Source organism: Branchiostoma lanceolatum, chromosome 9 (assembly GCF_035083965.1).
Source record: "Branchiostoma lanceolatum isolate klBraLanc5 chromosome 9, klBraLanc5.hap2, whole genome shotgun sequence".
NCBI lineage: Eukaryota > Metazoa > Chordata > Leptocardii > Amphioxiformes > Branchiostomatidae > Branchiostoma > Branchiostoma lanceolatum.
In genome coordinates, this window is record NC_089730.1 from 12,233,745 (window position 1) to 12,249,518 (window position 15,774).

The 15,774-nt window shown below is 39.3% G+C and overlaps 1 protein-coding gene across 2 annotated transcripts; it reads right to left on the reverse strand.

Annotated features, from left to right (window-relative positions):
* Nucleotides 1–3,143: 3,143 nt before the first annotated feature.
* LOC136442243 (sec1 family domain-containing protein 2-like) lies at nucleotides 3,144–13,381 on the reverse strand. Of its 2 annotated transcripts, XM_066439001.1 has the most exons (16): nucleotides 12,851–13,381; nucleotides 12,125–12,355; nucleotides 11,491–11,631; nucleotides 11,096–11,170; nucleotides 10,667–10,798; nucleotides 10,051–10,223; nucleotides 9,621–9,717; nucleotides 9,238–9,365; nucleotides 8,516–8,708; nucleotides 8,021–8,164; nucleotides 7,565–7,603; nucleotides 7,062–7,122; nucleotides 6,737–6,839; nucleotides 6,101–6,256; nucleotides 5,472–5,604; nucleotides 3,144–5,045 (listed from the first exon to the last, which is right to left on the reverse strand). In XM_066439001.1, exons 1-16 carry the CDS (start codon nucleotides 13,028–13,030, stop codon nucleotides 4,953–4,955), a joined length of 2,079 nt encoding a protein of 692 aa, XP_066295098.1. In that variant the 5' UTR covers nucleotides 13,031–13,381; the 3' UTR covers nucleotides 3,144–4,952. The 2 variants fall into 2 exon arrangements, with proteins under 2 accessions (XP_066295098.1, XP_066295099.1); XM_066439002.1 differs by lacking the exon at nucleotides 7,565–7,603 and having other exon boundaries at nucleotides 12,851–13,380.
* Between the last annotated feature and the right edge of the window lie 2,393 nt (nucleotides 13,382–15,774).

The following is a 15,774-nucleotide window of genomic DNA, read 5'->3' on the forward strand; positions in this document are numbered from 1 at the left end:
GCATCGATCAAAAGCGACCTCTATTAATCAGGTACATTAGTGCAGCACTACCGTAGACTTCCAGCACGCCAATGCAATAGCACTGCAGTACTGCACCCGATTAATAGAGGACGCTTTTTTTACCACTATCATCTAACGAAACGTGCACTAATTTTCATACAGCTGAATTGAACGAATTAAGCCCAGGTGAGTCCGCAGACGTGTGTAACCTGTGCACGTCTCAGACAGGATTTCTCGATTCCGCGGCTTTTCGGTGCAAGTTTGGAGGACCAGGTATGCAGGTACGTATCTTGTTGTTCCGGTGTCGAGAGTTATGCAATGCTAATTCAATGTTTGCTGTGGATGTCTTATTTTGTATGTTTAGAACGATTTGTGGTTGTCCGCCTTTACGTTTCAAGGATGTGCGGCGCCTTTTTAACACCAGAACCGTTACTGGCTCGTTTCGTAAATATATTATGAGGCAGGGGAGAGGAGTTTGTTGTTCTTCTACTGTTGTTGTTATTGTTCTATCATAATCATCTGGTCGTGAAGGTGCCACGGATGTTTAATGTTTAATTATTGTGTAATGTCAGTAGTAAATGATGTATAAAACTAGGTAAGGTGAGTTATAGTTCCTTTCCCCAGTTTCTGCAGTGCTGGTCGCCGAGCTTGTCTGGGTGAACCCACGGCCAGAGCCGGCATCTTCCTTCTGCTGGGGGGACCGGTGCAGAAGTTCAAAGAATCACAGAGCCAACATCTTCCTCTTGCTGCGGGAACCAGTGCAGAAGCTCATCGAAGTCCATTTCACAGATGTGAAAGCATAGATACAACTGTAAAATAAATTCCCATGAGCTTCATACGGTAAAAATATATCTGTCATTATTTCTTATGGAAAATGCTGTAAAGAAGTACTGCAAAATCTTCACGATTTACCAGAATAATAATAGATATATTCAACCTTAATGACGACCACCTGTGTTACAGAAGCTCATCAACATAATTTACCCAAATGGTCTATTTTGTGTCTGGACCACAAGTGAAATATACATCCTGTGGAAGTAGTGTAGTCTTAAATTGGTATGAATCATAGTGTAGAGTGACAAGTCAGTTTGTACTAGTTAATAAAGGAAAACTTTCATAAGTAAATCATGTGCATATCTGCATATCTAAAAGATTACAATAAGTCAGTGAGAGAATGATGTGTTAAATAAATAGATAAATAAATGAATATATTTTGTATCTTATTGTAAATAGAGTTATCCGTTCTGCTATTATTGTTAGAAACCTCGCAAGGCGGCAATGCTTTGCATGCATCTGTAATCAACTTGTCTGTATTCAGTAAACTTTTGGATGTTGAGGTGTAGAAGCGTTACAAATAACAAAATATTTACTGTTAACTGAAATAAGGTTTGTTTTTATATCTTAAGTCATAGTGTGAATGCATTACGTTATAAGCACAAGAGAGTTCGTTTCAATGTACACTTTGGACGTTGTTCCTTTGTCAGATTTCTGGTAGTAGCATTTATGACAGAATGAGATTCAGTAAATATGTTTTTATTACATTTTATTCTTGTTTATGTCTAAAGTATTGAATAAAGAATACTTTTCTTTGAAATGTTTCTTTGTTTTTGCTTAAATGTATTTTTGTATCCTCACGTCAGCTACTGGGCCTCCGTAGTTCGCCTACGATCAAATTGATTGATAGATGTCCTGACTAGTCTTCATAGTTTCTCAATAAGTCAATTATCACATTCAGATTAATTACACTCACCTGTGTTACAGGTGTTCATGAACATAATTTACCCAAATGGCCTTTTTGGTGTCCAAACCACGAACGAAAGATGCTCGCTCTTAAGGTAGTTTAAAGATTTGCGGGGGTGCAGGTGGGGTTGGGGAAACCAAACACGGGTTTGCAAGAACAAATTTGAATTTTAGTCAATATTAAACCTTGTATTGAGGGGAGGGCAAGAAGAGTCTGGGAAATTGTGGGAAAATGAACTTATAACGACGAAATTTTTACAATATTTGTGTTTTTTCAGTGTAATTCTGACATAATGTGACATCGTGTTACGTGACGTCTTGCGACACAGCCTGGCGTGACCAGACCGGCCTTAAGGGGCCCACGGAGGGCCCTAGTTTTTTGAGACACTAAGTTCCCAGACAGAGAACTAGTGGTCTCCTAAGCCATAGGGCAGCTCAGCTCAGCCGCCCAAGGCTCGCACATGCCAGCCCACTTGGGATGGCATCTTCCCCACAAGGGGGATTCTGTCGTTCCATTGCAAGCAAGGAACGACATAACTCGAAATTATCTTGCCTGAAGCCCAGAGTAGCTCTGTAGAATTTTCATTAGTGGTCCAACAGCTGAAACGTTTGAAAAGGTACGTTTGATTCCTCCCCGATATACGGGTTAATTTATATATATTTGGAATCTTTGAAATGAAGAATATATATAGTATACTGTTTTTACGTACAACAATCATGCCTGTTGTTGTCTTGCTCCGATATATCACTTAATCTAGAGCAGACATAGCCATTTGGGTAAATTATGATAATACACCTTAATGGCATGTTGGTTTGGGGTGAACTCACCTCATTTTGAGTTAGTTCTGGCGGGTTACATAGGGCCATACTTCAAGCTTTTAAGTCACGGCCCAGTCTTCCATACATGACACAAGAGAAATCAATCTTTTTTGGTAGCATCTAGAGGAAAATTTCAAACTGTTTTTCTTTTACATTGGATGACATGCCATGCCTATTTTCAGCCTGTCCCACCAAACTGATAAAAATGTTGAACATGCGTAATTGGTTTCTTCTGGAAAGAATATATCCTTCAGATGATTACTGAAGCTGTGGTGTCCTATAACTCTGTACGTTCTTAAGTGATGAAACATTTGATATTCAAGTCATGTATTGTTACATGCTTTAACAACATGGGTATGTACATACACATTATCATATGCAATCTATACATAATAACCCTTATACTGTGCCAATTTTAATTGAAAAATAGCTATTCTTATATACTCATCTTTGAGCATTATATGGCTTGGGTTTATAGTTCACTTGTCAAAATATCATGATTACCCTGTATAAAGCCATTACAACTATGTGTTGAGAATTGCCGCAAAATCTATAAAAAAAGCACACTCAAAAAAACTGCTAGGAACTCTTCAAACCTGCTGATTTTATTGAGATTCTTGAAAAGCAGTTTTTCACACAGAGCGACTTCAGGGTTGTTATCATGAGACTGGGACCTTGTACAGAATACGATTGGCTATCATATGATGTACGTTACTCCTGCAACAATGGCACATAGCTTTGTGCTAACCGTTCTGTGGCATCAACGAACATAACTGAAAAAATAAATACTTAGTAGCTTGGTCATCAATACAATATCACACATCTGGTAACACAAGTGCGGAGAAATCACTTCAAATTTTCACACGTACAGTAGTACCGTTCATTGGACAATACAGATCCAATAGCCATACGAGCACTCACAATGATGTCATGGTGATGCAGTGGCAGGCATAAAGCAAAATATTAATTTACATATTAATCACTAATTTGATCTGCTAATCTAAATGTCAATTAGTAATCTAATCTGCTGACATCCTGGTAGGCACCAGTCTTTGAATACCCTGGATGTAAACAAAACAGCGTTTGCTCGTATAGGTAACTGAATATTATGTTTATCAGTATGATACTGGTCAACATATCTAATAAAGGTAGCCTTGGCTAGAATGTTGTAATCTGTAAGTAAACGTTCTTACATACAACATTGGTTCAGTTTACTGTACAGCATTGAGTATTCTAAAATACATGTAGAACACACTTAATAGATTGTCAGTTTTCACATCAAGGCATGTCAGTCTTTGTGAATTACATACAAAATGGCACACAACTTGTGTATATATACAATTGTAATGAGGGTTAAATCTCTAGTGTTTTGGATATGCTTCGTTATGCCTTTGTACAACAGATGAATGTATGGAAAGTACCAGTATTGATGTTTCATTATATCTTTTTAGACAAACTGTTGAGGTTATCTAATGATGCCACACAAATCCTGCAATAGGCAATGTTTAGATACTGAAACCTGAACTTTCTGACATTTAAGTGCCCAGGTCTAGTAATGTGTTGATGGCACAATTCTGGCACTCAATCACTCCTCTTTACACAACACAATAACATAGCCTAGCCTTAGATGACTGGTAACCTTTGGAGAATTGGTAAGGCAGTTCAGCACACCTAGTTACAATTTGGTTTGATAGTACATGTATCTTTTGCCTGTGCTGGCTACTTAATATTTTCCTCTGTGTAAGATAGTGCAAGTTTTACCCATGCAAGCTGCTTGTATTCTTGGGCCTAAATGTTCTAATTTTTCATCTGAAAGCAACTTTCCAAGTTACTAACTAAAGCTACAGGTACCAAGATTTGAAATTCAAATCTACCCCACATATGCACTATCCTAACTTGACTTCAGTATTTCTAAGTTAAGTTATAAAAGGGTTGGACGGCAAAGCTAAACTACATCTGTTACATCAACATACAATATCATAATCACATACAATGAAAAAGTGTAAATCAACCATTATAATATTTACATCTTACTTCATGCTGGTCATGATTTGAGAAGTTCATTATGTGCATATTCCAAAGGTACATGTACATATCATACATTATATTAGATAGTCCATTACTGATTACTAAAGTACCAGAAAAAGGTTGGACCTTGACATCAAGTATTTTCTCAGGGACAAGGATCTCTTATCGTTTTTTCCAAATATCACATGATTAGGGACAAGTAGAATATCTTAGAAGTTCACACTGTTGTTGATGTTCATAGTAGTAGACAGACGTAGTTATCACAGATGTAGTTATCACAGATGTAGTTATCACAGATGTAGTTATCACAGATGTAGTTATCACAGATGTAGTTATCACAGATGTAGTTATCACAGATGTAGTTATCACAGCCCCAGGTCTGGGAACAGGTTGTTCTGACACAAGACTTGGTGAACCACATCTGAGGGCTTCAGTAGTCTGGTACTGCCTACAACAACCTGGAAACATGCAATAAGAACATCGGTTAAACCATGCAAAAACAAAGTAATTCAATATACAAGGTCGGAACATCAGACACTCTTAATGAAAGGTGGGCTACCACTTCTAGCAGAAAACTGTGCTTCACTACAATCAGCCTTCACCTGCATGGTCCCAATACTTTTACAAGTCCATGCTTTGTTAGAACATTCCAAACTGTAGAGGTGACAAGAAACAAGCTCAAACATTCAGGTGATGGGCACTTGGTGTATCATAAACATATCTGTATGGAAGTATCTATGTTGGTAGTTAACATAGTAAAGAGATAAAAAAACTTTGTTCCAACACAAAAAGTTTGTGCATTGCAATTTGATGCGCTAATTTTTGTGTGTTCTGTCCTACATCTGTGTATTGATTACAATGACGAAAGCAGAACTGCAGCTTACCTCCGTCTCAGTCTTCGCAGCTGCCACTGCCTCCCTGATGAGTCGGACCTCCTGACACGTCACCCCGCCCACTACATACACCAGCAGCAGGGCGTGGTCACTGGGGCGGGGCTTCGACACACTCATGAACATCCTGGGGGACAAAAAGGTGTAGTTACAACTAATAAGTGACATTGAATGGCTGAGTGTACTTTTTACTTTTTGACTTTGAACTTTCAATGAGTTCAGGACAGATTTTCTGAAAATTTTGTTTTTTTTGAAAAATGGTACAATGTACTTTTAAAAAATGGTTCAGACACTTTAATGAATAGATGTTCTTGAGACTCTGGTAAACATAGGTATCAGTATTCAAAAGTAATCCATTGTTGCCTTCTCTCTAATTTTTCTAAATAAGCAATGACCACTAAGAGACAGGTGATGCATCTATCATAGAATGAATCCCACATAAGTATGTAGTACATATTATTCTGTATCAACAACAACAACAACTACCTTGCTCAGGGGTATGACTGTTTGACATTGTTTTTGAAGTTCAAGCACAGGTAGCCTCTAGCAGATTTTCATGTCAACAGTCGATGACTGTTTAATCACTAACACACAATTTCAACACCTGGTGAGTCACAACTTACCTGAAGCCGCTCTTGAGCAGGTCGGTTAGACCTGAAGACAGGTGTTCTATGTCTGGAATGTCGGGTTTGTCTGGGTGGAAGATCTGTTCCATCAGCTGTCTCACCAGGGGTCGGTAGGACGCCACCTGGGTCACACTGCCAGGGGTAAACACAGACCTGGGGAGAGAAACATAGGTTTGAGACCACATGGGTCACACTGTAAGGGGTAAACACAGACATGGGGAAAGAACATAGGTGTGAGATCAAGTAGGCACACTGTACATTCCACTGTGAGTAATTCCAGGAATGAAGAGAATAGGATGGGTACAATATTTGTGTGGCCAATGGACGATCCTAACTGTTCATGACAGCATCAAGAGATGCTGTTGCCTTTGATCAAATTACTGTAAATCACTTTAATATAGCGGCAGGAAAATATAGCGGTTTTGGGAAAATGGAGGTCACAGCACTTAATTTTAATGGTGGGAACAAACATTACTGTCTCAACTATTAGTGATCAAATTTTAGCTGTTGACTAGTGACCGTTAAATCAGCTAGAATTAAGGTACAGTTAACAAATTTAGAATTACAGTACTCTAGATAGCTCTATACCTATATAATAAGCATAGATATACATGTATAGGTACAGCAACTTACCCAAACTGTTGGAGTCCAGTCCTGGCCCTACCAAGTCCCTTCAACTTCACGAACACATCATTGATGACACTTCGTATTCTGTCTTCTGTGGTGTTCTCACCAACTGGATAAAAAGGAATATAATGGCTGACATTGTAATGAATCCAAATACACATACAGACACAAATAAATAGCTACAATCCAGCCTGGGGATTCATATTCTGATACATGAACAGGCAAAGTATCACCAGAGCAGCCTATGGAATGTATGACAATAACTATTTGCAGACACAATTTTCTAACATCATGACCAGAAAACAGCAGCACCCACGTCAAAATGACTTACCTAATGACTGTAACTCTGGTGACAGGTGTGTTTGTGACAGGATGGCATGTATCATTGTTTCCTAGAAAGAAAAAACAAGAAAACTTTAGATAATAATAATTTCTTTACTTACATTAAGTTAAGTACCCTGATAGTGAAAGTGTCTATGTACATGTAGTAGTAATTGTTGTTGTTTGGATACAAAAGAAACCAGTGACAGTGTTGTTTTACTTGTCAGATAATGATTGTCAAACAATTATAGCAAAGATTGCAATGATTCAAATGTAATTTTGAGGTACAATGGATCGATAGTCATCAAAATATGACTGTTCATTGATTGTCAGTTTCATCTCTTTTTGCCACTATGTTTTCCTTTAGTTTGTACTGTTGTAGATTGGGATTATGATCTCTGTTTGTCTTTAGTTTGACAATGTAGATTTGGATTAGGATTTCCTTGAAACATTTAGATGATTGAAGTAATGTCATGAGTCATTTGAGTAAAACTGTCATGTATCAGGTCCAACCTTTAGCTCTTCCTCATCAGAAGGGTTGACCAGGTAGTCCTTTGGATGGCAGTGTGTGTGGGACAGAAATGTCACATTTGTTTAAGGGAATGAAGATGTTACGGTATGGTTACAAGTACATGGCATTGTTTGCACATACTGAAGAGATACACCCAGTCATCCCCTGTCATCATGTGAGTTTTGGGGATGAGAGATAAGGGCATGGTAAAAAGTAACAACTATGATTATTACTGATTTTGTAGTTCTTGGGAAAATGACAGCTAGGAGACTGGTATTCGACCGGTTTCGACTTTATTGTCTTTTTCAAGAACTATGATTATTACTGAGTCAGCTGAGACAAAGAATGACACACTCAGTCCTGTTAGTTTAGGTTTTCTATCTAAGGATTATACTTTGCAAAAAAAAACATAATTAAACTCAGAGTGCAGTGTTTAATCACAGCCCTATTCTCCTTACCCTCAGCCTGCCCTCCTCCTCTGCTGTCCCCACATGTTCCTCCCCCAACAGTGAGTACACAAACACCAGCAGAGCCAGGACATCCTCCACACTACACCTCTGTCTTCTGGACCGGTCATCTTTGCCTTTAGACTCTTCTCTCTCCTACAGGACAAATAACGTCACTCAGCAAAGGCACTATACATTACATACAAGTGATACAATCATGGTATACTGGTAATGTGACAGCTGTATTGATATAAATAGAAACATAGATTCTGAAACATCTCATAAATGTACTAGGAAATTAGCTAGTAGATGTAGGACAGATGAAAAATGAAGTGAGAGAAGAGGTCATTGATATAATTGCTTGCAAATTAATCACTATCTAACACAAACATTTCTATTGTACAAAAAATGTACTTTGCATGCCTGAAATAAACATTTCACACTTAGGAAAGACACAATCGATTGTTAGAGCACAACGTTTGATTGATGCTTACATAGCTCCTTTACCTGTAATAGTTGAGTAAGCTGATGTAGTGCTGTAGGACAGTCCTGGTCTCCAGCGTTCTGCATCAGAGTCTTCTCCAGACTGAGTAACTCCTCAGTGTGAGGGTAGTGAGGGTGGTTCAGGGTCTGCACAGCTGCCATGGCCAGCTGAAGTACGCCAGCATGCTGTACAAATGCTCTGGTGCTGTCAGGTTCCCTGTAAGGACATGTGTGTTAACTACAGTAACTCCTCAGTGTGAGGGTAGTGAGGGTGGTTCAGGGTCTGTACAGCTGCCATGGCCAGCTGAAGTACACCTGCATGCTGTATAAAGGCCATGTGCTGTCAGGTTCTCTGTAAGGACATGTGTTTTAACTACAGTAACTCCTCAGTGTGAAGGTAGTAAGGGTGGTTCAGGGTCTGTAATGGTCAGCTTACAGTAAGTACACTTACATGCTGTACAAAGGCTCTGGTGCTGTACCTGTATCTATATAGTCGGTATAACCGCCATTAGGTGTAACACACCAGTTTGTTAGGTTCTCTAGGGAAAGACACATGCATATATATGAAATATACACTTTCATTCCTTCAAAACAATGTAATTCATAAGAAAGGCAGCTTAGAGGCTCGAGCTCGTCTATCATTTGCAATTTGGCCATATGTCAAAATGTCTTTAATTCTTATACAACTGTTCATTGAATCTAAATACTAAAAAGTTACTGTGGATGTTAAGCCTGGTTGAGATTACCTGAAGAGTTTGAGATGTCCCTCCAGCTGCTGGGCCCCCAGCCTGCCAGGTTTGGTGGGGAGGCTGACTAGTAGCTTCTCTTGGGTGGCCACATCCACCAGGTGCCTGTTCACATCCATCAGGCACTCCTGCAAATAACAGACATAAACTATTACATCCTCAGTAAAAGTTGGCTATTCAAACACAGGCTTTCATTGTCTGCAGTTCAAAACGTACAGACACAATGTCTCAATGCTGTTTATTGAGTTAACTTAGATATGCCTCCGCTCCTTGAACAGTCTTTCAAGTTTCATAAACACAGATACAATACAATGCAATATACAAAACATACACAGTGGAGAAACAAACCAAAGAGATGTACAGAACCCATGGCAGTAGTGTACCTTTTGTTTGAGTGTGACAAATGAGTTGAGTAGGGCCTGTGAACCAGAGTCTGCATGGCTAAGGGTGCCTGGGCAGATCAACTGGGGATACAGCTGACTGGAAGGGGCAAAACAAATTCTGATCAACAAAGTTAACAAAGTAACTACAGCAGCAAAATTAACATCTACATTTCTGTTCTACCATTTACTGTGTCATACTTCAACAATTTTCATCAAGATCAATGTTTTCCTTGCAATATTTCACCATTTTTGAAGTGCAAGGGAAAATGTAACTTCTTCTTTTAAGTACTTGAAGTAAGCAAACAAGAGGATGTGACTGCACCGTGCTACTTTCGTATTTGTATTTTCCTTCAATAATCTTTTCCAATTAAAAGTCTAAAAGGTTATAATGGTATGGCATGGAGCAACACGACAAGGGTGTTGTACTCACGCTCCCTTAGACAGCAGGCTGGTCATGTTGATGGCTACGTCCACAGTGTGACCCTGTAACCGTGGCAACAGTGTGATGACCTTGTCGGCGAGGGAGTCCGTCTGGTGACCACACGGACCCACCATGTCCAGACTTCTGTCCACAAACAGGATGGAGGCTTTGTTGGCTGCTGTCTGTGGGGGTACAAGGGTGAGTTCTTTTTGTCAACAATCAACACTTCTTATGTTTATTTGGAGAACAATTCTTGGCAGCTGAAAGAGTTGTACTTCTCATCTTACATGTATTTACATTGAAACTTGAGGTCCTGGAAGCAACTAACAACAAAACCAAAGGGCACCATAGAAATACTAAAATTTTCATAAGATACACAACATGTAAACCTTAAAACTAAAATGGTCACTACTTTTAGCCATTACGTAGTTTTATTGATCTGTAGGTACATTCTAACATTGCAGCACTAAAATGCATCTAAAAACATGACAAAATAAAGTCAAGAACGAGCTGTTTTGGTTTGATACTGTTGCAAAGCAGATTTTCAGTCTACAGCTCAAGTGTGTACAAACATTTTGAAATAACATAAGGTACTGATGCATACAAATAATCCTGCTACACCTACTTTTCTCCTGTTCTTGGCCGAGTTGAGACTTGCCAGCTCAGAAGCGATGACCCTGCTGAAGGGACCAACAGCGTAACAGTCTTCTCTTATATTCAACCCTTCAAACAGGCTGCTGATGTTGGAGGCAAGCATCTGGGTTCAAAAACAATGCATGGGATAAGTAGGGATATAAACCTTAAGATAAAAAGAATAAATAAATATTGAACTATCAGTGATGAAATAAACTGTTTCAGTACAAATCAAACAAAGACCTGGGGTATGGTTGGGTAAATGATGTCAAGTCAAGTTTCAAAATGTGAGTGAGTGTTACAGTGGTAAGATTGATCAATAAAATAGACGACTAATGTATCTACATTTTTAAGAAGTGCAAAGTGACTCAGCAGGTGTCCCTCTTATAGTTTAAGAGTCTTAATTAAGACAAAGAATTACCTTGATCCATATCTGCAGATCTGTAGACAGATGGCTGAAATCAATCTTCATAGAGTCCTCACCAACAGCCTCACCCTGTGGGAAAGATGAGCCACCATTGAGGACAAAATGAGCCACCGTTGAAAACAAAAATAACACATGCATAATACTTAAGAGACACATATTTTCTATAGCATTATATCTTTAATGTCTTTGCTAACTTTAAACAGTAAAAATTAAGCTGTCTATAAGTTTTTTATATTTTTTATTTTATACTCATCAGTCTCTTTCTACCTTTCAAACCAATGATTTTTTACCAAATACTTTTGAACTAATACTAGTAGTACTTTTACAGCACAGGATGTTGTCCATAGTTAAATTTATGTCCAGTTACATGTACATTTTGTAGAACTCACCCTTGCTATTCTCATCTGCCTGATACTGTCCATGTCTGATGGTGTGAGGGGGAACATGGAGGAGTAGGCTGGTGTGGTGAACAGGCTGGGACAGATGGGGGCAAAACTCACAGGCTCGTACAACACCTCTGCTGTGTAGTTCTGCAACAGAGGAAAAAGTTTGCAGTTGTGAACAAAATACACACATTGCTTGTCATATTCTATCTAAGTGATGACCTAAAGTCAAACTGTCAAACACAACAAAGGAACATGAGTCTATATTTTCAATTGATTTGGATGTTGGCTGCCCCAAATATTTGCTTCAACCATTGATTTGGTCGGCAGAAAATAAATTTGTATTGAAGGAACCGTTAACAGGTAACGTTAGATGTTCTGATCTCTTGAAGGGGATGTTAGTCATCATAATTTGTGCCTCACCTTGAGCATGTTCAAGAACACATCACTCTCATCATTGATGAGAAAAGGCTTTGCTGGTAATTACTAGGGTTTTGCTAAGACTCTGGCTGATGGCCTCAACCTATTTCTAACTCACAAGCTAGCCCTTGCAGCTAGTTTGGTAGCAACTTAGAAAAAACAAAAATATTAGTACATGCAACTTGTTACCAGTTAACAGATTTTAAATGCAGACACTTACCATGTTCCCCATCCACTCACACATCTTCTCCTCAAACTGGTCAAACACCTCCCTGCTGTCGCTCTCCTGCGCCCCATGTACAGTCTGGTGTGTGTAGTGGTTAACGGTACACACCACCACACAGTACTGGAACTGGCTAGCTGTGATGATGTCTCTGATGATAGTCATGGCTTGGCCTTTCAGCACCGAGGTCAGGACAAACACTGCCTTGGGCTGGTCCTCTTTGGCAGACTGGGATATAGAGTTTTCAATTATAACTTCAATTGTTTGTTTAGTGAGAATGAACATTAAATCAAGGAAGTTATATAGACTATATAACCTCCCTGATTAGATTAAACTAAGTTTTTAGAGAAGTGTAAGGTTCCTAATTAAGGCTTGTTTCTTTCACGCATCACTTCAAAAGATAAAGAACAGCCAGAGGATCAATGATAATTGAATTGCCCAGTTAAGACTAGATGAGATTGGTGGCTGATTAGATACAGATGCTTCCGCTTTAGAAATCCCAGTTCAATGACAGACAAAGAAGAATGATGGCTATGTGAAACAATTGATATCAATAAAAGTGGAGTATGATACCATATCATTAAAGATCGCTGGGAAGATAATCAACGTTGAAATTGTGATTACTTGAGGAGCTGGGTTGAACATACACGCTGTTCCATGAAATATTTGTGATCGGGGACAAAAGAAAACCGAAGGAAGGAAGTGCTAACCCTTAAACATTACCTCAAAAGATGAGAACTCTTTGACGTTGACGGCGCCGGCCTTGAAGAGCCTGGCAGCACCTCCGCTCCAGTGTAAGACTTCAGCCGAGGGTCCGTCTAAGAAAACCACCGCCTTGTTCACCTTGGCACAGACTCTGTCCCAGACACTAGTAAACCAGCCCTGAAGTGGCTTTCCGGGCATCGTGATATCAGTTTAAAAACGTATGAAGGAAATATAGAAGGTCTGGCTGGAAAGGTCGTTGAAGATCTCTCTAGCAGACGGGCAAAAATGTGTCGTCCGCTAGAAGTTCAGTTGGGGAGGGGGGCGGTCTACTACGATGGATTCAACAGCGCGGTGCACCCCAGTCCTTCTCTGTTTATATACAGTTTGTGCGTTTCTTGGGTACGATTATTGTATTCTAGATTACGCACACTACTTCCTGCGTGAAGGTCTCCCGCAAACGGAGAAAACGACAACTTACGGATAAAATATCGCACCTCCTCGGAAAAAGTCCGCCATCTTTGTTGTCGACGTAACGGACTAGTCCACTGTAACAAATGGGGATGATCTCCAAGCAGATGTTTGGAGGAAAATCATAACTTTTTCGGACTTTAGTTTTAGCTGCCGAGTTGTGTCAGAACAGAGACTATGTACAGATTGTTACGAAATTTTCTTTAAAATAATCTGATAACATTAGGCCACAGCAAGGAAATTTATGGATGACATTCTTGTAGACTCCAAATCAGATGCGAGGGTGAAAGTTGTAGAAAATAAGATGGGTACAAAAAAAAAGATGCCTAAATTTTCAAAAGAGACCATAAACGTTGTAACTAGAATTAAAGCAACAAAACATGATATCATTGTGAATAAACAAGTCTTTTGTTCCTGTATTCAAGAAGCAAACAATGTGACACTAGTGTGGTACACTGGTATCACTTACCAAGTTGGCAACTAACGTTACCACACTACATGCACTAGCGTCATTTCTACACCTACGGAATTAGTTTCACTTGTACACTTGTGGCCCTTTCTTGTCATGTTAACTATCTCTGCAGGGAACAAAAGTTTTTTTTTTTAAATCAAGCAAAAAGTAATGAGCGCACTGATATCATCCATAAAATGTACTTGCTTGGCCTTACTTAGTGTAGAGTGGGAGTTTGTAGGAATACGTATAATGGATCTTCAGGTACTCTTTGGTGCAAACCTTTTGGTTCTAAATATCATGCATTGTCTTCTATGACTTACCTTTTCTGTCCCTCAACTGAAACACCTGCACTAATTGACGATGATGATATATACTATTTACCTGCACTGTCTACTTCAGTATCATAATACTAAGATCTAAAACCACTGTCTTGTCTAATAAACTTTTCAGTCATTCTTTCATCCCCTTAAAACTATCCTACATGTATATCAAAATGAAGACAGAGAAGACACATAGCCAGACAGTCTTAAGTACAAAAGAATAAAAAGTTTATTGGTACTGGAAAATATATATTCATACTCACTGCTAAGGCGACTCAGAGCGAGAGAATACGGGTACTGTATTTACAAGATGGCTGAGGTTCAGACTAGATGCCCACAGCTTCCCTACTGCCCACAATAACACTGACTACATGATACATGCAGACAAAACAAGCAAGATGGTGTAGTCTTCATACTACCCTGCTCTTTTAGTATCAGTATCATATCTTCTCCAAACTCCATACCTTGATTGATTGACCAGTAAGGCACATTACATAAGTAGGATGGGCTCAGATAAACAAGCCTTTGTATTTACAGATTCATAACTTACACCACTACTACAGACTACAAAGGTTCTGACATGGGTGAAAATTAGTGTGAAATATTAACAGTTTCTGCCTGGCCACCAACACAAATGTTTAATGTTACAGGGCAAGGATGGACAGTGGGTAAGTACAGCTCATTTTAAACAGAAAACACATGCAATACACTTTTCAACTATCCTCATGCAGTTCAGCTTCGGCAATGCTCAACCCGAGAGGATGATTTGCATTACATACGGTAACAGGTGGGCTGTGTCGACAATGGTAAAATTTTGACCATTGCGATTCATGACACGGTCAACTGTGATCTCAAGTGTTTAGATTGATTGTGTGACAGTTCATGAATGTCAATAAGTACACAGGAACACCATGCCCACCTATCTACCCAAATAAGGAAAAAGGGTTGTTGTAAACATTCCCTCTGATGCAAATCTTCCCGTTGGATTTGCACTGCCAAAAAAGGCAAAACTTAACAACAAGGATTACACAGGCATCTTCCTTCTCCTGACAACCTCTCCACATTCTTCTCCCATCTGCTTGACAAACTTATCACTTTTGCCACATTCTGACACCCCATGGGTTTTGTAAACAAAACATACTTCACACAATATGCCACATTTTTCTACACAACTCGGACCTCTACAAGGGAGCCATGGCAACAACAGGGACAAACAACTTCGAGGTGTTGCCAAAATTCTCTGCAAGTTGCCATGGCTGGGTCCCACTTCTACAAACCAATACACGTGCATCTTGCAAATTGTTCCAACAGCATGCAACAAATTCTCTGAGTACAACCCCGCAAATACTGACCTGTCCAGTTGGTACCGGTGCCACTTTGCAATACCATATTATTCAGCCATGTTGGAGACTAAGAAGAGGTAACAGTCATTGATGATACTTTGTAGTGTAACTACTGGTAGACCACTGAATATCCTTTCCATTTTAACATCTACAATGTAGGATAATGGTATAGAGCTATTTGTATAATGACAGCTTCTTCTTTGGTCCTCCACACTTACTGGCTGGTACCAAGTATGGCTGCAGTTACGTGTATTCCATGACATAACTAGAAAACCTGCTATACATTGGTCCTACAAGCACCCGTTTTCAACAGAGAGAGACACCCACAGATGATATAATGTACACCAGTTCTATAAA

Coding starts and splice junctions, on each gene's coding strand:
- LOC136442243 (XM_066439001.1), bottom strand. CDS start 13,030: ATGCCCGGAAAGCCACTTCAGGGCTGGTTTACTAGTGTCTGGGACAGA. Junction 12,356..12,850: donor AAGAGTTCTCATCTTTTGAG/GTAATGTTTAAG, acceptor TCTATATCCCAG/TCTGCCAAAGAGGACCAGCC. Junction 11,171..11,490: donor GGCAGATGAGAATAGCAAGG/GTGAGTTCTACA, acceptor TCTTTCCCACAG/GGTGAGGCTGTTGGTGAGGA.